At 43.4% G+C, this 21,915-nt stretch overlaps 1 protein-coding gene across 1 annotated transcript; it reads right to left on the bottom strand.

The window, feature by feature from the left end:
• Positions 1-912: 912 nt before the first annotated feature.
• Positions 913-21,670, bottom strand: INO80C (INO80 complex subunit C). The gene is made up of 5 exons (XM_069468111.1): positions 21,436-21,670; positions 11,397-11,507; positions 9,871-9,982; positions 8,836-8,903; positions 913-1,318 (listed from the first exon to the last, which is right to left on the bottom strand). The coding sequence occupies exons 1-5, from the start codon at positions 21,589-21,591 to the stop codon at positions 1,187-1,189; spliced, it is 579 nt and encodes a 192-aa protein (XP_069324212.1). The 5' UTR covers positions 21,592-21,670; the 3' UTR covers positions 913-1,186.
• Between the last annotated feature and the right edge of the window lie 245 nt (positions 21,671-21,915).

Below are 21,915 nucleotides of genomic sequence, written 5' to 3'. Positions count from 1 at the left end.
AGACCACCCACTGGATCAGACACTCGGAGGCACAGCACCCAATCTGTCACAACTAGCCCCCCCAGTGACTCTGGTGCTTGCTAGGTGACCATGGACTTAGGAAAGGTCCCCTACCTCTCCTGGCCACCCCCTCAGGCCCCTTGTCACGGGGGAAGGGGAGGCTAGACAGCCCCTCTCCCGCCCTCACTAGTCATCATTGGGAAGGTGCTGAAGGATGCTGAGGCTGCGACCTGGAGGAAAGGAGCCAGGTGCCAGGCAGCTGCCACCTGCCCAGGTGCTCCCCAGCTGACTCGCTTTGTTTTTCTTTTCTCTAAGCCTGGAGAGGGTTGCGGGAGGGGCTTCCCCCCAGCAGGAAAGGACACCTAGGTGCCCTCTGCCCCACAGCAGAGGCAGCTCTGACCCAGAAGCCCCAGGGCCTGGTTCCACTGTCCTCCCCAGAGGAATGTGGGAAGAGGGCTCAGAGAGGCCCAGGGCTCCTCGCCACACTCTCCTTTCCCTGGCCCAAGGAAATGCTTCCTCTTCTCGGAGGATGGACACGCTATCTTTCCGGAGCAGGCTGCAGCCAAAGGGGCAGCCTCCTGTACCAAGACAAAAGCCCTTCTTGTGCACAGAGAGTGCCCGTGTTGGGGCCCACACTCCCAAAGACACAGGGAGGCTGGTTTGGAGGCCGAGACACAGGTGAGGACTGACCCGGTGGGGCAGTACAAGTTCCTCAGCTCTTTCTTCCCCGGACCCAGTTGTGGACCTCTTCCCAGCATTCAGACCAGAGAGAAGACTAACATGCTCACAAAAGGGAGACACCAGGATCAGGAATAATCCAGACCTGCTGTGGATTCAATGTAGAGTCTTCAATCAAATGTGTTAAATGAGAGTTCACAACTTTGAAACAAAAATTCAAGGACTTACTTGGGTTAAATTAAAAGTTGAGTTTTATCGTATTTTCTTGTCAAACAACTTTATTCGAAGCGACAACTGAAGTATAATTTAATTCAACAGGAAATATCACACTTGGAGAGAAAACATAGGGGGGAAAAAAAACCCTTAAATTAAAGCCAAACATTCTTTCCAAGGCACAGCACTGGCATTTTCAGATTGACGGTAGAATGAGTTTGTTTCCACGAAACAAAATTGTGAGTCCAAAGTCTGCCTTTGAAATAGTTTTCCACTTCATCTGCATTTCTCAGGCTCAGGGAACGATGCTTGTGGCCTTCCTCAGGGCCAGGTAGCCGGTGACGACGTCGGATGGCAGCCTCCGAATGTAGGAGAACTCTTCGATAGTGCTGAACCGCAGTTTGCTCTGAGGGTCCGTGTAATTGGCCTGGGTGAGAAACAGGCACAGGGAAGGGCAGAGAGTGGTGGTGACATTTTAAGTTCAAGTGCAAATTTGAACATTTGTTTCTACTTTACTGAAATATATCTTCATTATGTCTTACTCTGTCACCAAGAACACTACATTGCTCAGGGTGGCACAGACTTCCACCTCCTCAGACTTGAGACACACATCAGGGTATAGACGGGAGGAACAGGATCAACCACCAGACTCTAGGACTCTTCTTGGCACCTCAAGGGCTGCAGGCAACAGCCCCAAGACTGAATTCATGATGGTCGTCCCTCCTGCCTCCTTCCAACAAGCGTTCCAGGTCTGTGTTCCTCCAGGCAGGAGCTGACCCCAAGGTCACCGGGCACGCACCCCTCTCCTCTGCGCCCTCCCACCTCCAGTGCGCTCCTCTCCAGCTCTTCTGCTGCCCCCGCCATGCCACTTCCATGCCTCCCTGGGCCACGCTGCAGTGCAGCCACCCACCCCCACCCTTCCGCTGGAAAGGACTGCCCTCCTGCAACCACAGCCAGGGTCACCTGGGAACTCGTAATTCTGATCGTACATTCCTCAGCATAAAACCTCTCAAAATGGCTCCTCTGCTCTTGGGACAAAGGCCCAAGTCCTCGGTGGCTCCTCAGCTCTGGGCCTTCCTCCCTCCTGAGCCTTCTCCTTGGTCACACATCCCCACTCTCTGGTTCCAATTGCCTCGCCCTCTATCTAAGTCTCTCCCTCTTGTCGTGCGCCTTCTGCCCTTTCCTAGGCAGGGGCCCCAAGCCTGGCCCACTCTGCTCAGTATCACCTGCTCATTCTTCAGGACTCAGCCCCAGAGCCATCGCCCCAGGGAAGCCTATCTGTGCCCCCACAGGTCAGGACCCCCCTCCACTTTCACCGCACCACAGATCTCTGCTAGTGGAATGCTTATCTTTGTTGCTCAGCAGTTCACTATCTTCCTAACTCTAGGCTGTGAGCCTCCGAGAGACAGGAGCCCTGTGGTTTGCTCATCGTAGTAGACTGGCTCCCAGGGCAACATGGAGTGCACAGTGGGCCTTCAGTCGGGTTTGTACAAAGAACGATGAACGAATGAATAAATGAATGAACAAACAGACGATTGAGACCATCCCAGAAAAGAGAACCTGTTTCTAAGACATACCAAAATTCTCTTTTGGTCTCTGTTTTTCCCACGTGCAAAGGGGAGAAAAATAATTCACTTACTATATTCCTCAAAGCACACGGCTTCTATAGAGTTTGAAACAGAAAGCCTGAGAGTGAGTCATTCTGAGCTCCTTTAAAAAAATTATAAAAGATGCCATTAAAGTCTAGACAGATAACACTTATTCAAGTGCGGATTGTCTACCGCAAGGCCGATCATCTTTGTGTGGAGCTAGACGCGCGGTAATTCTGTGGTTTAATAAGGGAGGCCAGTCGCAATAAAGAAGCAACGAGCTGAAGGGAACTTAGTCATAGTTTTCTCATGCTCGAGAAAGCCTTCATTTTACCACTGAGGATCTCCCTAATGTATTTAACTGCTGTGTTGGGAAAATGGGATTATTCCTTAAAAGCTAGGATCAATTAAAGCTCTACATAAAATAAAACTCTGATCCTTTAGCATGATCTAGATGTTACCTTTCTGTACCACGTTTCCTTTAAGGACAGTGATGGAAGGAAAGGCTTAATTAGAAAAACAGTGACATGTCTCTTTTGAGGGCTCCCGGCTGTGAGGAGGTTGGATCAACCAGCTGGCAGGGGAGGCTGCCCTGCAGTTCCGAGCAGAGTGCGGGCATGTGCGTCTGGCTTGGATTTTCTGGCCTCCATGTATGAACCGGCCTCAGCCTGGCTCCATCTCTGTGGCCGCCTCCCTCCCACCACCAAACTGGGCTGAGCCGGCCCGCCCGAGTTCAGACCTCACTGCCAAGAAGGCTGCTGGATAAACAAGGCAGAATACAGAGATCCCGGGGCACCAACAAAAAGGTTACCAACAAAAACTTGGACAGACTGGACCTGGCCCAGGGGCCAGCATCCAGTAGTCTGAACAGAAGCGGGGATGCCAAGTGACAGCCCAGAGTTGAAAAGAACTTCACGCCTACAGCCCACCCTCCTCTGGATTTCATTCCTCAAAGCCCAGAAGAAACAAGCAAAGGCTGTGTTCCCAGAGGGCAGTCAGCAAACAGCGTCAGGCCCGCCTGCTGTGGGGTGGCAGGCGGTATTCATGGCTCGCCCATCTCACCCAGAGTCACCGCACTCCCCTGGCTTTGTAAGGAGGGCTGCACACAGGTGTGAGCCTGCATGCCTTCCTGCCAAGCCCAAGCACAGTCCCGTGGCTGGCTGGGAACAGGTGTGTGGCAGTGTAAACATCAGCTGGGCTTTACTTTTTAATTATGTAACTTTAAATTATACAGGTAGCAGATGAACATGTTCTCCTCTAAAAAAAAAAAAAAAGAAAAAGAAAACATCACAGATCAGACTGAAATCTCCCTTTACTCCCATCTATCATCCAGAAGTCCTTTGCCTTCCCCTAAGGAAACCACTGCCAGGTGGGCATCCTTCCAGACTTTTTTAATGTATACCCTTACACACAAATATAAACACACCAGAGAAATGACCCAGTTTTTTTTGTGAGGTTGTGTCAATTCTTATGTATGTGGCACCATGCTGTTTATACTACTTTGCGTCTTTCAATGAACAATATATCTTAGGAGTTTATCCATGTTGTTATAAATGCATCGAGCTCACAGAATAGTAGGAAAATACCTCTAGTAATAGACCTTTATGTTGCTTCCAACACTTTGCTAATACAGTCTCTCATAAGCATTTTTGCATGAAGTTCTTCATGTACACGATTTCTCTAGGGAGCTGCCTACAAGGCAAAATGCTGGGCCATAGGCTTTTGCTTTTTTTGTCTCAATAGATAGTGCCAAATTGTCTTCCAAAGAAGCTGTGCCAATGTACATTCCCACCCCAAAATAGCAATGTATGAAGATATTTATTTCCCTATGTTGATGCCAAAATGTATAATCAAACATCTTAATTTCTTCTCTGTTTGATGAGTCTTTTTCCTACTTACCAGTGAGGTTAAATACTCATTTATTGGCCATCTACATTTTTCTCTCTTGTAATTGCCTATTCATATCCTTTATGCTGATTCTTCTATGGGATTGTCCTTCAATGATTTGGTGGAGTTCCTTGTATATTCAGAATTTCTTAATTCCTACATGCAGTGGGTAAGAGGTTTTAGGTCATATATTTATACCATGACAAGTCCTTTGGCGATGGCATAAAGGGGCCTGGAATAATGTTTCCCAAAATGATTCTCATGCCTCCTAAAGTGTGAAAACCATTGTAGTGGCAGATGAACTGCCTGCAATGGTGAGGAGACAGTTGACACTCTAAGGAGCTCCCCTCCAAGTCTGGCCATAAACCCTGGTTTCCACAAGCTCAAAATGACACAGGGAGAGATTTCCACTTTGGGTCAAAATAGAATAACTGGTGCCAGACTAGTTGTCTTACCATAAACAATTATTAAAATGGGTTGAATGTATGAGACAACTATTTTCAGGCAAAGACAAGAGGTAGCATAAGACTGCAACGCCTGAGAAAAGAGAGGCTCACAGGGTAAGCCTGGTGATCACCTCAACTCGGTCTGCCGGTGACCATTTCCTGATCACGGGGCAGGGAGCTGGAGCTGGAGCAGAGCGCAGTGGACCCACTCAGCTGGGGAGGCAGAGACCAGAGTCAGGGGCTACTGAAGTAGCTAGAATCTGCACTGGTGGGCACCAGAAGGGGGCGCTGCACTGGCAGTGGGGCAAAGTGCTTGCTTGAGATTCCCCATGAGTCCATAACCATGGGCTGGGCTCTGAATGTTCAAGGCAAGACTTCACAAATCTTGCTGAGCAGTGCTGGGAATTGCTGAAGTTCTAGCCCGGCCAAGGTGGAGAGATCTCTGTAACACTTCAGGCACCCAGCTAAGACACCAGAAAGACCACAGCTTAGGAGTAAAAACCATGCCCCTGAGTAAGGCCTATTCTATTCCCACCAAAACAAAGCCTAACATCAAACTTCAATAGGATTGGCAGAGGATAAAGAGCTTAGAGGTTAAGCGCAACTAAGTTAAAGGAGTTTGGGAAATATCTTAGGCTTTCCACAGACCTGTCCTAACAAAGTATAAAATCAAGCCTACACCCATTCAAGGTGATCAGTCAGTAATTTAGACACCTACAGGAAAAAAAAATCAATACTCTTCACAGAAAGAACAGAATCTTGAGTTTTTATCATGTATCATCCACAATGTCCAGTACACAATAAAAAACTAGTAGATATGCAAAGAAACAGGAAAATGTGACCCATGGTTAAGAAAAAAGGAGTCAATAGAAACTGGCAAGATGAACCTAATGTTGGAAATAGCAGATAACCACTTTAAAGCAGCTATTATAAATATGTTTGAGGACTTAAAAAAATATATACATATACATATGTGTGTGTGTGTATATATGTATATAAATGACTAAATAGTCCTAAAAGACAAGGAAATCACCAGAACCAGACCAGAATATGACATTGGAAATTATCAGACAGGAAAGTTAAAATAACTACAATTAATACGTTAAAGGAATTAAAGGCAAGACAACACACAAGACTAGAAAGTTATTATATTAGAGATATAGAAACTATAATAATCAAATGGAAAAGCTAGAAATTAAAAAACAGCACTAGAGATGCAGAATGCTTCCAGTGGGCTCATTGGTATACTCATTACAATAAGGAAAGAACTTGAAGACACATCAATAGAAACCACCCAAACTAAACCAAAAGAAATAAGAGTTAAAAAGCAAAAATAGAATGGAGCATCCAAGAGTTATGGCATACTATTAAATGGTTTAACACAAACATAATCGGAATCTCAGAAGAGAGACAGGGCAAAAGAAATATTTGAAGAAATGATGGCCAAGAATTTTTCAAAATTCTTGACAGGCACCAAACCAATCCCAATCCAAAGAAACTCAGGGAACATCAAGTGGATAAATACCAGAAAAATACCTAGAGTCCTATTCAAACTGCTGAAAACAAAACACAAAGACACGATCTTAAAGGCAGTCAAATAGAAAAGAAACATTTGTAAAGAGGAACAAAGGTAAGAATTATACTAAACTTCCCATCAGAAACCATGGAAGCAAAAAGACAACATTTAAACAGTGACATCTTTAAAGTGATGCAAGAAAAAACCATCAACCCAGACTTTTATACTCATTAAAAATATCATTCAAAAATGAAGGAGAAATAAAGGCTTTTTCAACTAAAACAAAGAAATGAAGGGATTTATTAGCAGCAGATCTACTCTATAAGAAATGCAAAGGAAGTTCTTCCAGTAGAAAGAATGTGCTATCAAATTGCAACCTGGACGTACACAAAAAAATGAAAACAGCTGGAAATAGAATAAAATGAATGTAAAAGAAAATTCCTTTATTGTTATTTTTATTGTTCTAAAAGATAGCTGTCTGAAGCACAAACTAATAGCAATGTATTTTGTGTTTATAGTATATATAAAAGTAAACTATATGACAACAAAGAATGGGAGACTAGAATTGGAAATTGACTATTATAAGACCCTCACACTGCACATGAAGTGGTTTACTATTTGAAAATAGACTCAGCTGTTCTCTGAGAATCCTTGTTAAAAAAATTTTTTAACTTGCATGTGGTCCCCCAAGAAAACAAAAAAAAAATTTTTCTTTTAAAAAAGGAATATAGAACCAGATTATTTTAAAATGTACATTGTAAACATGAGGGCATCCATTCAAATTTTTTTAAAAAGAGGTATAAACAATAGGAAAATAAATAAAATTTGTAAATGTTCAATTAACTCCGGTCTTATCATGAGAAAAACATGAGATGAATTCCAATAGTGGAGCATTCTACAAAATACCTGACCAGGACTCCTTGAAACTGTCAAGATCATCAAAAACAAGGCAAATCTAAGCAACTGGCACAGCCAAGAGGAGCCTGAGGAGACACAATGACTAAATGTGACACAGTATCTTGGATGAGATCCTGGAACAGAAAAGAGCGCATTAGGTAAAAACTAATGCAATCTGAACAAACTGTGGACTTTAGTTAATAATCTATATCATTATTGGTTCATTAATTGTAACAGCAGTTAATAATAGCAGAAACTAAGTTTGGGTTATATGGGAGCTCTTTGTACTATCTTCTCAATTTTTCCCTTAATTCTAAAACTATTCTAAAAAATACAGTCTCCTTGAAAATGCTCACTTAAATCCTGAGGGCAAAAAAAGAGGAATAAACAAACACAAATGGAAGAAATGAAAACAATTAGCAAGATGGTAGATTTAAATCCAATCATATCAACAATCACTTTAAATGTGAATAACCTAAGACCACAGTTAAAAGTCAGAGCATGACCCAACGATATGCTTCCAACAACAAAGCACTTGAAATATAAAGATATAGGTAGTTTAAAAGTAAAAAGGTCAAGAAAGATACACCATACACACATGAACAAAAAGGAATCTGGGGCAGTTGTATTAATTTCAGACAGAGCAGACTTCAGAACAATGAATGTTCTCAGCGGTGAAGGCGGATATTACATGATGACAAAGAAGGCAAGTCTCCTTTGTTTAACGCACTGCGTATAACTAACTAATTTGGTCAGTTTGTTACAGAAGTTGGAGCCATACCTTTTCATTAAAACGTAAAGTAGCTAAATGATGTATATATGAGTTTAAAAAGTGGTATGCTTCATTATTCTATAGTTAAGAGGAAAAGTCCATCTTCCAAAATTACCGGAGATGAAAAAAGGATTAAGGAGCTGAGTTCAAAGTGTCTTAACAAGTTCTGCACCGGACCCACATTCCATAAAGAAGGAAACGGGGTGCTCAGAGGTTCCGGAGCTTCAGTAACTTGCCTACTTCCCACTCGTCCAGCTACACCAGTAGTTTCCAAACTGTGCTCCCCAGAAGCACTTGAGGGTAACTGTGGTGCTGGGTAGTGGGGCAGGGGACAGAGGACCAGATCCACCCAGGACCACAGTGGGCAGGTGGCTCCAGGCTTTTTATGTGTTGGATTCTGTAAAAGATTTCATTTGGGAAAGGGGTGCTGATGGTTAAAAATAAGTCACTATCTTAACCGAAATGCCTTTTTATGCATATTTAGAGAAATTTAAATATTGGTTTTTTAAATACAATCATCATCTAAAACACAGGTTTTTAAAATTTCAGCAGTAAAGAAAGAAATACGTAGTTGGTTTCTTTCATGTTATCTCATAGATTAATAGTTAACTAGCAGAGGAAAAGGAAGTGAAACTTGGGTCTCCTGCTTTCTGGCGCAATCGCCCATCCAGGCTGCCCACGTGGACCCACCAGTGTGCAGCATGGACATGCCACACAAACGCATTCACTGTATGCGGGCTCCAGGCAGGACTAGCGTGGCTCACGTTCAACACCGTCTAATTAGAAATCTTCCTTTCAATTTAATGTTGCAAGATATAGAGATATAATTATACTCACAAGAAGACCTGAAACATCAGAATACTTCTTGGCTGGTTTAAAGGATGGAGGAGCATCAATACTAAAGTCTGGGGAAAAAAGAAAAAGAAAAATATAACTAAACTGGGCTTAAAACATTCAAGTCCTTTCTCTTTTTCCCTAAAATCATGTTTGATAATATTCCTGAAATTTTCCTTTGAGATTAAGTACCCACAGACTTCTCTGGGGATTAACCAGAGATGCAGGGCAGGAGTCTTAGAAATAACGCAGTAGTACGTCATAGACCAAGTGCAGGCTCCAAATCTAGCCCTGCCCTGTCACCAGGGACCCCATATTCTAACAGAGCCACCGGAAAGCTCATCTGCCCACAAGCTATTTTCACAGTCTCATGCTACGTGGGCTGATGGTGATGAAACCAATTAGATCTGCGCATCCGGACACTGCCATGTCCACACCCAGACGACTGACTAGCTCACTTGTCACCCAGCTGAGTCACCCCCATCTGAGTCACCCCCATGAAAGTACAGTGAGACAAGGGACTAAGGGAACTTTGAACCTGTACTTTCCAACGAATTTGAATAGAACATACAACAGTGTTTTATATAAATTTGAACATAGCACAGCATAAAGCATTTACTCTGCAAAACACTGGCTCAGAGAATAAAAGAGTTGGCCTTTAAGCCTGCTCTTAGGAACCTTCCTAAATCTGGCAATATACTTGTTCTTGGAAACAAATTTTAAAAGTAGATTTTCAAATAAGACGTTTGTCTAGTAGAAACACCAATATTATCCTATCAGGAGCTATTTCCCCTGTCTGAAATGTTAACAATGACACTTAAAACCACACATCCAAGATAACAGAAACAAACAGGTTCAATACAGATACAGTTATGAGAAAACAGACACATAATATCCCCGGATTGTTGCCACTATAAAATTCTCAAGCTAAACATTGTTTCCTATAATAATGCAAACACAATAAAATAATGTAGGTTTGTTGTAAGAAAGTCCCTAGTCTGAACACTATAAACACATGGGAGGCTCTAGACAGCTCACAGTTCGGATCGTTCAGTTGCCACGGCAATGCCCTTTCGGAAGCGAGAATTTGTTTCAGGTTCTTCCAGGTTCTGTTCTTCTTGCCAGCTACCGCACCGCCGTGGCCAGAGTGCTTGAATTAAAACACGCATTAGAAGAAACAAAAATCAATGGAGACTGCCATTTGAGAATCTGACATTTATGCTTAATCACAAGTGTAATGTACATCTCATTCTGTCAGCAATCATTTGTACCCGTGAGACATTTTTAAAAAGTATTTCACCGTACACATTAATCCTAGTTAAAAAAAAAAAAAAAAAAACACAAAGAGTTTGGACTGTCAAAACCCTAGAGTGAGTTAAGTGCTGGAGTAGAAATAAAAAGCTACTTTTTTACACGCACATAAAAAACCAAATCCTTTTTTGGGTCTAACTTTGTAGAATTCACTCACAAGTTTCTCATCACTTTAAAATAAGCAAATTTACTACACAGTCAGATTTAAACTCATGACTGCTTCCCTAAACCCCCTTCTAAGGTTAAGTTTCTGCCTTGCAAATTACTGAGGATCTGGGGAAAGCTGGGTAAGCCCCAGACATAGCATGTCAAGCCTTCTGGAAATCTTGCTTTTTCTTTTTTTTCCCTACAAAGATGACAAAAAATGGGAAAGAATACCAAAATCTGTTACAGACACTCTAATGTTGTAGTCCCAAAACTGATTCATAAAAAATATACTTTTAATGGTATAATCTGAATTTCTTTTTTCTTTTTTTTTTTTGAGACAGAGTCTCACTCTGTTGCCCAGGCTAGAGTGAGTGCCGTGGCGTTAGCCTAGCTCACAGCAACCTCAAACTCCTGAGCTCAAGCGATCCTCCTGTCTCAGCCTCCCGAGTAGCTGGGACTACAGGCATGCACCACCATGCCCGGCTAATTTTTTTTCTATATATATTTTTAGCTGTCCATATAATTTCTTTCTATTTTTAGTAGAGATGGGGTCTCGCTCTTGCTCAGGCTGGTCTCGAACACCTGAGCTCAAACGATCCGCCCACCTCGGCCTCCCAGAGTGCTAGGATTACAGGCGTGAGCCACCGCGCCCGGCCTATAATCTGAATTTCTATAATGTTATATCCCTCAAGAATGAAAGGAACAGTATCCTATTTCCAGTTCACAGCACAACAGCTTAGATTTACTTAAACTCGTGAGGAAGCACTCTTCTTTTAGTTAAACATGTCAAGCCTCACCTGAAATTTATGCAAGACCAGAGAAAAGGCAAAGGGAACAATCATCATGGAAATGACCCCACCCTCAAGGAGAGTATCCTTTAGTGAATTCCACAAAGGACCCCAAATCCTTGAGGGCTGGCACACGGTGAGATCAGCAGAAAAGACCCTTCTCCAGCCCCATCCCTCCCACGACAGCCCACGGGGACAAGGTGGCAACTTGGACCAAGGGGGAAGATGCCAGTGCCACCTTGGCCACAGGCCCAGCAAGATCAGAGGCCAAGGTGTGGTTGTTTGGCTTTTTATTTATATAATATCTTAGATGCTTACCACAAAGTTGGGATCCTTAAATGGCAAAGGCTTGGCAGCTTTTTCCATAGGTCCGGTGCTAAACTCAGAGGACACCATTTTATTCTCACTCATGGCATCTATGCTGATACCCTTAAAACATAAGAACAGTCTGAAGTTAGTTTCTTCTAGCTGAGATCCTCTCCTCTGCTCCCCACAGACATAAGATGCTATTTGCTATTAAAAATAAATAAATTTACAAAAGAATGAATGAATATAGCTAGTAATAGATTATAACCCACAGAATAAAATAAGAACCCATGATATGAATATTGATTTTTAAAAATGAATAAATGTCCTGTATTCCCAGCTACTTGGGAGGCTAAAGTGGGAGGATTGCCTAAGCCCAGGAGTTCGAGGCTACAATGCACTATGATGGCACCTGTGAATAGCTACTGCACTCTAGCCTGGGCAACATAGCCAGACCCCATCTCTGAAAAAAAAATAAAAATCGAAAAAATTTTTTAAAATGAATAAATGAATGGGAAGGAAGATAAAGTTCCTCCTCATAGTAGGATTCTAATTAATAAATGTCGAAGAAATGAAGATTTGAATTAGAAAAATCACCCTTTGGTAACCATCACAATCATAACCATTTCAGACAAAAGCCATCAATGCACAATTAAAAGTGGTTGGCAAAAGTATGAAGACAAATGGGATATTTACATCGTCTCAAAGTATCTCCCCACAAGACACTGCAATACAAACAGAGAAAGAATAACCGTGCCATCGAGAAACCTGGCAGACACCACCTTATGAAGTGCCCAAAGCTAACACCATCAGTAACAGGCCACGCTGCCATCGTGTGCCACAATGGGATGCCTTGAGGACAAGACAGCATCACTTCCCAATCTTGCCAACAGTGTATAACCCAAATCTTGAGGAAATGTCAGAGGGGCTCGAATTGAGGAAGATTCTATAAAATAAGTGGCCGGTACTCTTCAACAGTATCAAGGTCATGAAAGATAAAGATGGAAGAACCATGCCAAATTACAGGAGTCTAAAACCGTGTGACAACTAAATACAACGTGTGACCCAGGGTTGGGTCCTGGACCAGATAAGGTCTGTATAGGAAGTGTCAGTGTTGCATCAAAGTCCATTCGCTGATTTGATAAAATTCAGAATGGTCTCTCTTCAGTCACCTTCCCAGACTGCTCTCCAGGCCTCTACAAACGGGCCTGGGCTCCGTCTCCTCCGTTCACACCCCTCCCTCACCTGCCCCCATCCACCATGTTTCCTAACAGTTGTAGGTAAGAGCGCCTTTGGTTTTAGCAAATTCACACTGAAATATTTAGAGGATTTAAAAAAAAAAATACAGTGCTCTCCCCCGGGGCACACCCAGCTGTTAAGACAGCAAATGAGCCTGAGGCTGTGACTTCCTTCAAGAGGCTGAGGTGCAGGGGGAAAGGACAGAGCCCAGGCCTACCGGCTGGAGGGAACACAAGGTGAGCAGGTCCCAGGACAGCCACCAGTGTCAGAAGATGGAAGGAGGCCATTCTCTCAAGGAATCTAACAACAGTTCATGGGGGTGCACCACAAGGCTACTCCTGCCCGGGGACTGGCGGGAGGCTGGCCTGCAGAGTGGCCTAAATTAAACGAGAGAGAGAGAGAGAGAGAGAGAGAGAGAGATAAACAACCCTAAGAACTACCCAGCTGGCATCACATCAAAAGAGAAAAACCAACACGGCTGGGAACAACTCAAGAGTCTAGTCCAGGGAAAACAGGCAGAATATGAAAGAGATTTCCTGGGGCCAGATATGCTTTAAGTTTCTACTTTATTGTCTGAGTTTTTCATAAAGAATATGACTCCTCATACAATACTGTTTCCATCTGGGAGGAAAAACCAAACTAGACTGCTAAAGAAGAGAGGAGATACTACAGGGAAAGGCTAAAGCCAGCCCCAAGGCCTCTGACGACGATGACAGAAAGTCCACAGACCTGCCCAGCTCCCAGGGCCCTGTCCCCAGGCAGTGGAGTTAGCTTTTTCTTCCACTCCAGAAATGCTCAAAGACCGTATTTCTTCCTTTCAATTTATTCCTCTTCACTGATTCCCAGTGGGGAAGCTCAAAGATGCTGTGTGCCCTTTGAAAGGAAAGGAATACAGCGATTTTTTTGACATTGGCTTTTAGTTCCAAGGCCCCCGGGAGAGCTGCGAGGACACTGCCAGACAGAGGAGCGTCAGTGAGATTAGGGCAGGTGGAGCTTCCCCAGAGGCCACTCAGGTAAACAGGTACCTCGGCAAGTCAGCGGGGGGCTGGACAGTCAAGTTCTGCCGGGGAGAAAGGCCGGGGGTCAGCGCATCTGCTGAGAGCGAGGGGAGGGTGGGCTGCAGAGAGTCAAAAGTCTGGGGCAGCCGAGGCAGACAGCCAGCTAGAGAAGAGTCCAGGGGAGAATGAAAGGGATGAGCTGAAGTGCTGATTTTCAAAACGGATCCCTCCTGCTGGCTTCTCTCTCCGTCCTCTGCTCTTGCCTTGTCAGCAGGGCCAGACACCCACTGAGCGGTCAAGCGGAAGAGGGCCAGAGAAAGGAAGCCACCTTGACATGAGCGGAGCCACCCCCAATTCCAGAGCTGCCTCCTGCCTCTGAAATGGCAGGGGGCTCCCTTCCCTCACTAACCAGACATCCCACCTAGGCCAGAACTGCTTTTCTGCTTTTCTTTCCTGTCGCCCGCCCCCTCCACCATGTTACTACACCCTCCTTCTTCTCTTCCCCTGGCACCAGTCCAGCGGAGACCCCTGTGTCTACCGATGACAGGAAGGGAGGGAGACACCTTTATTTAGTCAAAGGGAAGATCAAGTCTGTAAGGCTCAGATGCAATAAAATTAAATTTAAAACTTAAAATGATGTATAGTTTCCATATTCCTATTAACACCAAGACACTGAACTGTCCCACGCTGAGAAATGAACACCCTTAAGAAGAGGAAAGAAGAAATGCCTAGCTAAGCGGTTTCCCCTCTTTGCAGCACTGAAACAGCTGATTTAAGTCCCAGAGAACAGAAACCCAACCTGCTACTAAAGAAGCACATGCCTGTCGCTAACAGACTGCAGTCAGCAAGGCCTGGGGTCCCAGCCCGTCTCTGCCCAACTGTGAAGCCCAGATAAACGGCTTCATTTCTCCAGGCAGCAGCCTGCTCGACTCTGACTCAGACTTAAGGATAATTTGGGCATTCTCTCTGTGGTTACAAAGAAAGGAGAAAAATGTCCTTTGTCTTATCCCTGGAAAATCAAATGCCAGGTTATATCTATCTAAGTAGTATTCTAGACTCAAATAGCTAACCGTAGTCAAAACTGCAGAGTTACTACAGGGTTACTCAAAACAGCAAAAATGCAAGACGCAACCTAAATAGTCAATAACATCGACCTAAATATTCAATAAAATAAATTAATTAGAACACTTTCTTCCTTGGAACATCATGCAGTCAATTAGTCATAAAAATCTATTAGACTTTTTAAAGTCTAATTGAGAAGATTATCAACGTAGAAAAATGTTCACAAAATAATGCTAAGTAAAAAACAGGGTACACAATGTTATACACCAAATACAATTATGAAAAATTATATCTACACCTAAACACAAATTATAGCAGTTATTGGGGAAGGAGACTGGGTGACTTTTTATGTCTGCTTTAAAAATGGAAAAAAGTAACTTTAAAAATAGAAAAGAATAGCTTTTAAGACTTAAGATTAACATAATTTTTTTTTTTGCAGAAGTTGGGGCAGAATGAGTATTTTCTTGAATGAATAAACCAAATCAGTCCAGCATTCTCTGGTTGCCTCCAGTTATAGAAGATTCTATTCTCACCTCCACTCTGCACTTTCTAGAGAGGCCAGTGCTGCCTCTCAACATTAGATGTTTTATTAACTGCTTATTAATCATCACAAATCAAAAGTCTACCAAGTAACTCTCAGTCTACAGGTTAATTTGGTTTCTCAGTAAATTTTACCAACTTTAATTGGCATTTGAAAAGTCTAAATTGCCCTATATCAATCCATTAAAATCCCCCCAAAAAGCATTTCTCTGCACCATGAATTTGGTTATATCACTGATCTAATTAGTACATTTTCCAGTGCAGAAATTCATAGAGTGATATCAAGAGAGGCAGTTAAGAAAAAAGAATGCAGACTCTGGACAGCCTCCTTGGGTTTGAATGCTGCCTCTACCACTTATTAGCTGTGTGACCTTGGGCCAGTTACTTAACCTCCCCCTGCCTTCAGTCTTTTTATCTGTAAAATGAAAATAACTCACAGAGGTTGTTTGGAGGATTAAATGAGATAGTACTTAGAAAGTGCTTAGAATAGTGCCCGGCACATATTGTAAAAACTCAATAAGTATTAATTTATTGATAATCATTATTTCTTTTACTTTAGCATAGTTATCTACCCCCCAACCCACCAACTCAACATTAACCCTTTCAAAGTAACACAACCAGAATGAATGGAGGACTGCACTTTCATGACTTTATTAATACTTACATCAGTTACACTGAAAATATAAAGCCACACACAGAATTATAATTCTAAGATAATTTGTACAATTTAGTGGGCATAAACACTTAATAGTAATTTCTGCTGAACTAAAGATCCATCTTGATGGAGTAATAAAACTAAATTGTTTTTGTACTTTTAAACCATTTAATACTATTTCCTAAGACTGATATAAAGGAGACTTCCAGGCCAGGCACGGTGGCTTATGCCTATAATCCCAGCACTTAGGGAGGCTAAGGGAGGAGGATTGCTTGAGGCCAGGAGTTTGAGACCAGCCTGGGCAACATACCAAGACCCCATCTCTACAAAAAATAAAATAAAAAATTAGCCAGGCATGATGGTATGTGCCTGTAGCCCCAGAAACTCAGGAGGCTGAGGCAGGATGATCACTTGAGACCAGGAGTTTGAGGGTGCTGTGAGCTATGATTGTGCTACTGTACTCCAGCCTGGACAACAGAGAGACCCTGTCTCAAAAAAAAAAAAAAAGAGAGACTTCTATAAATACTTTCCTAAGAATACTTTTAGAGCAAAAATATTCCCTTCAACTCCTGAGGAATTCTAAACATTTAAATTTCTAAGCATCCTTAAATTTCAACTATGCACTCAATTTTACTTTAGAAACAGCATGTATATTTCTGGAAAGTAAAACTCACCTTAAGAATCCATTATATCAGTTATTTTCAACAATCTTGAAAAGCACTCTAATGTTCTATGTAAATTCCCTTTGTTTGTAAAATTTTTTTTTTTTTTTTTTTGAGACAGAGTCTTGCTTTGTTGCCCAGGCTAGAGTGAGTGCTGTGGCATCAGCCTAGCTCACAGCAACCTCAAACTCCTGGGCTCAAGCAATCCTTCTGCCTCAGCCTCCCGAGTAGCTGGGACTACAGGTATGTGCCACCATCCCCAGCTAATTTTTTCTATATATATATTTTAGTTGGCCAGATAATTTCTTTCTATTTTTAGTAGAGACGGGGTCTCGCTCTTGCTCAGGCTGGTCTCGAACTCCTGACCTCGAGCGATCCACCCGCCTCGGCCTCCCAGAGTGCTAGGATTACAGACGTGAGCCATCGCGCTCGGCCCCCTTTGTAAATTTTAAAAGTCCATGAAAGTTTTACATGCTTTTTTTTTCTTTAAGAAACAATATAGCTGAAATTACCGAAGTAGGGTAACAGTGGTAAAAGATCTATAAAATCTCTTCTAACTCAAGAAATACAATCATTTGTAGAAAAACACTTACATCCCCACTGATGAAACCCTGGGAAATCTGAGTTAATTTTACACGTGTACAGCTCTGAGCCTGGGATGCTTCCCACATAAACCCACCAACCCTCAAAGTCAACCTCAAGTCCCTCTGCCTCCCCACCTCTCCTTTGACTACCATCACCACACTGAGTACTCATCTCCCTGTGTCTTGCCACAATAGGGCACCAACATGAGACAATATCTATAATTAGCTTTGGCTCAAGGTTAGAAATTACTGTGTCTTTCTGATTGTTTTGTATGTGTGATAGGTAGAATTTCAAGACACTCCTCCACCAAAGTTCCCCACCTCTGGTGTACACACACCTTCTTCCCAGTTATTAAAGCCAACACTAATTTAGGTACAGCTGTGAAGGGGGGTGCAGATGTAATTAAGGTCTCAAATCAACTGACCTTAAACACAGGCAATTATCCAGCTGGGACTGCCCTAATCACATAGTCCTTTTTTTTTTTTTTTTTTTTTTTTTTTAGAGTTGGTGTCTTGCTCTGTTGCCCAGGTTGGAATGCAGTGGTGCAATCATAGCTCACCGTTAACTGTTACGGAAAGCTCAAGGCAATTGTCCCTGAGGCCACATCAGAAAAACAAGAACAAGTGGTTTGAGTGGTTTGAGGAGAAGGAAAGAGAAGTTTATTATTTTGCTGGCAAAGGAGGAGGATGGAGACTCTTGTCTGAAATTCCATCGTCCTAATAATAATAAGCACAAATACAGAGCTTTAAAAGGCTGAGTTCTCAGCTTCAGGGAATTGCTGTCCAACTACAGCTGGTGATTCTGATCATACCATCTCTGCTGAAGACAATCCCGTGACCCGCACCCAGGACCTCCCTCCACCAGTCTGGGCTGAGCCATCTCCTGTAGCACAAAGAACAAAAGACTTACCCTTCCCCTCCCAACCACTGGCCTGAGGCAGGGATGTAGGTTTTAATTCTCAAGGAGTGGAGGATGTTTTAAAGAGACAGAAAATATTTTTGCTTTTGCTGTTTTTTTCAGGCCATTCCCTCTGTTACATATTCCCCAATGTCAATATTTCCCTTCCATATCTATGGGAGATGGGGTGACTACTCTGTTATATAACCTCAAACTCTTGGGCTCAAGTGATCTTCCTGCTTCAGCCTCCTGAGTAAGCTATACGCATAGTAGGACTATAGATGCATGCCACCACATCTGGCTAATTTTTTTTATCTTTTTGTAGAGATGGAGGTCTCACTATTTTGCCCAGGCTGGTCTCGAACTCCCAGAAATCCTCCTACCTTAGCCTCCCAAAATGCTGGGATTATAGGCATGAGCCACCATGCCTGGCCACATAAATCCTTTAAATCTGAGTCCAGAGGTCAGCAATAAGAGAAGTCTGAGATATCTGAAGCATGAGAAGGACTGGACACAAGGGATATTCTCCACAGCCAGCTCAGAAGATGGACAAGGCCATGTGGCAAGGGACATGTGCAGGGTCTGGCAGACAGGGACCCGTAGGCCTACCACCCCAGAAGAACAGAATTCTGCCAATAGCCTGAATGAGCCTGAACTCAAATTTTTTTCCACAGTCTTCAGCCCAGCCAGCACAGTGATTTCAGCTTTGTGGTACCCTAAGCAGAGTACCAGTCACGTTATGCCGGGATTTCTGACCTACAGAATCATGAACTAATAAATGGGTGTCATTTCAGTCACTAAATTTGTGGTAATTTGTAATGGCAGCAGTAGAAAACTAATACAATGTATGTACATCATTATCTCCTCCTGGAAGATTTTTGGTAGAGTGGGGACAAGCTAACCCTTTGAAATGTCTTAAGTATATTGCTGGGACATGACAGAAACACAGTATAATAAATTCTTGCTGATTGAACTGAACTGAAACAGAACAGGAAAGCTGAGCAAGGGACACAGATGAGAGTCACCTCAGGAAGATTCCAGGCAGTCCTCAGGGCAGTACTGTGCTAATGCCTGCATTTGCTATGGAACAGGGGACCAAGGTGGAAGGATTAGAGCAAGACGAAAAACCTAAGACTCCTTCCCGGAGACAGAAGCCAAGTTTTTTCCTTTCTCATGAGGGTGGAAATGGGGTAACTGGCCATTACACATCTTTAGCTAAACACCAGCTGGGTTTAAGATGAGAAGAGAAAAGACAAAAGAACTCACTATTTCAGGAAATGTCCTGTTCTTCCAGCCTCTCCAGAGGCTGCTGCTCACATAAAGAAGACCCCAAGGGAGCATCTAGGCAGCCTTCCCCTCAGCAAGACCCCTGAGACCATCAGAGTTGTGACTGCCACCATATTGATCAGGAATTTCCAGCCTGCTGAAGGCGTCTGGCCACTCTCTGAAGCTTGTTGTAGGGAGAATTGGTCAATATCACCTTTGGGGTCAAAACAGTGGTCCCTCCCAATATGTACAGACTATATTCCTTGGTCCTGAAACAACTGGATATCAAAACATACCATTTGCATACTGAGAGAAAGTACTCAAATGCATTTATCTGGCAAAGGACTCCAATCAAGAATAAGAAAGAACTCCTACAAATCAATAATTTTAAAAACCTTTATTAGAAAAAATAATCAGGCACTTCACAAAAGATTTTGGATTGGTCAATAAGCATACAAAAAGGTGACTGATATCATTAGCCATCCAAGAAACAAATTAAAACAATGAGATACTACTACACACTCAACAGAATGGCTAAAATTTAAAAAGACTGACAATGCTATGTACTGTTGAGGATATAGAGCAACTGGAACTCTCATACTTTACTGGTGAGAATGCAAAAATAGTACCACCACTTTGGGAAATACTGTTTAATAGTTTCTGAGTTAAATGTGTGTGCCTACCTCTGACCCAGCAATTCCGCTGCTACCCAACAGAAATGAAAGCATATGTCCACTACTTGTATAAGAATGTTCAGAGCAGCTTGTGCATAAAGCCAAAATCTGTAAACAACTCTAATGTCCATCAGGTATGGTATGGTTATACAATGCATCAGATATATTGAATGAATGACTCTCAAAAACATTCTTTTAAAAAGGGACCCAGACAGACACAAAAGAGCATGTTCTGTATGATAACTTACGTTATGTTTGAAATCAGACGTCAGTCTATTGTGAGAGATGGCAGAACAGTAGTTACCTCTGTCAGAAAGGTAAGAGAGTACTGACAAGAAAGGGTCACCAGGGAACTTTCTGGACTCTTAGAAATGTTCTATCTGGGTGACGGCCATACGTGTATACATATGTTATTCTTAAGATCTGTGCATTGTACCATATGTAATTGAATACTATAGTACTCAATAAAGTACTACAAAGGAAAAAAAAAACACTACCAATTACCTATGAAAGAAAGGACAGGTAGTTAACATTCTAGAACAGCTGCTGGCTGGGTGAATGATACCACACCATATGTGGAGGAACACAAAGTAACACACTCTACGCTCTTTTATTGCTTTGAATAAAATGCAGGAGCCAGAGAAAACATTAATCTAATCAAGACACTCTGCTGAAAATCCTTTGCTGGAATTGTGGAGCCTAGATTGCCCAGATGCCCTGACGCCTGAGCCAAGCGCTGAGATCAGTGCTTTACAAACATTATTTCATATCCCTTAAAACCCCCATGAGGTAAGACCAAACCCACTTTATTTATTTATTTATTTATTTTTTGTAGAGACAGGGTCTCGCTCTGTTGCCCAGGCTGTTCTAGAACTCCTGGCTGCAGGCAATCCTCCGAAAGTGCTGGGATTACCGGTGTGAGCCACTGCATCTGGCCCAAACCCACTTTAGGATGGGGAAACTGAGGGTCAAAAAAGCACTTTGCTCAGGATGAGAGAAGTCATACGTATCAACACATCTTTGTGTGCATCCATGTGGGACATTAGGGAGCTATGCACGTCAAAGACACTTGGTAAATGTCTGTAGAACAGACAAGGGGGAGACACGCTCACTTATGAATGACACTCAGAAAAGTCCTGGGCCTCGCCCTAAACACGACTTCGATGGAAGGGGCGGCCCTTCTACTAAGTCAGTAATAACCTTCCCACCTCCTTTTCTGTCTCCTCCCTATAGAAGACAAGGAATTCTTTAACCAAAGCCCTATGCCCAACCTAAGGAAAAAAACTACGCATTCACACCATGGGCCAGCAACTATCTCGGCCCCAGAGCCCGCACGCACCCCTCCCGGCTCTGCGCACGCGCTCTCGCTCGGCTCCGCCCCACCGGGCCCCGCGCACGCGCTCCCGCTCCGCTCCGGCCCCGCCCCTCCCGCTCCGCGCACGCGCTGGGCAGACTAGGAGCGCGATGGTGTACCTGCGCAAAGCTAGAGGCGGACGTTTTTTTCTTCTTACTAGCGCTATAACCCCCGCCGCTGCTGCCGTTGTGGGAGGGACTGGCCGGCCTCTTCTTGCTGTTCCGGACTATCCCGGGAGTGGAAGTGGTGGCCACAATTGGAATTTGAGCCGCCATCCCGCCCTTAGTCTTCCTCCTGTTCCCCCCCACCTCTTTCCCAGGGCGGGCCCTGGAACTTCCGGCTCGCTGTTACTTCCTCTAACCCCGCTTGAAAACCCGGCCTGGACTCACCAAGCTTTCTGACTTCTCTTGGTGCAATCTAAAAGGCGGAGCTCGGAGCATCCTATTCCGTCAGGGAGGGAAGGTGTCAGCGGGGCGATGGCTTGCTACTTAGGCGCTCCGAACCTGGCCCCTGGGGCACGTGCTTGGAAATGCTGGGTGGTAGAGGAATAGAACATCTCCCGATCATTGTAAATAACTACGTTTTTTATAATTTGTAAT

This window comes from Eulemur rufifrons, chromosome 5 (assembly GCF_041146395.1).
Source record: "Eulemur rufifrons isolate Redbay chromosome 5, OSU_ERuf_1, whole genome shotgun sequence".
Taxonomy (NCBI): Eukaryota; Metazoa; Chordata; class Mammalia; order Primates; family Lemuridae; genus Eulemur; species Eulemur rufifrons.
This window is presented reverse-complemented; position numbering and strand designations above follow the sequence as displayed.

Excerpts from the sequence above, each read along its gene's own strand:
- INO80C (XM_069468111.1), bottom strand. The coding sequence starts at position 21,591 with ATGGCGGCTCAAATTCCAATTGTGGCCACCACTTCCACTCCCGGGATA. Across the intron at positions 11,508-21,435 it reads CCGCCTCTAGCTTTGCGCAG|GGTATCAGCATAGATGCCAT; the intron begins GTACACCATCGC and ends TTATGTTTTAAG. Across the intron at positions 9,983-11,396 it reads TTAAGGATCCCAACTTTGTG|CACTCTGGCCACGGCGGTGC; the intron begins GTAAGCATCTAA and ends TTTTAATTCAAG.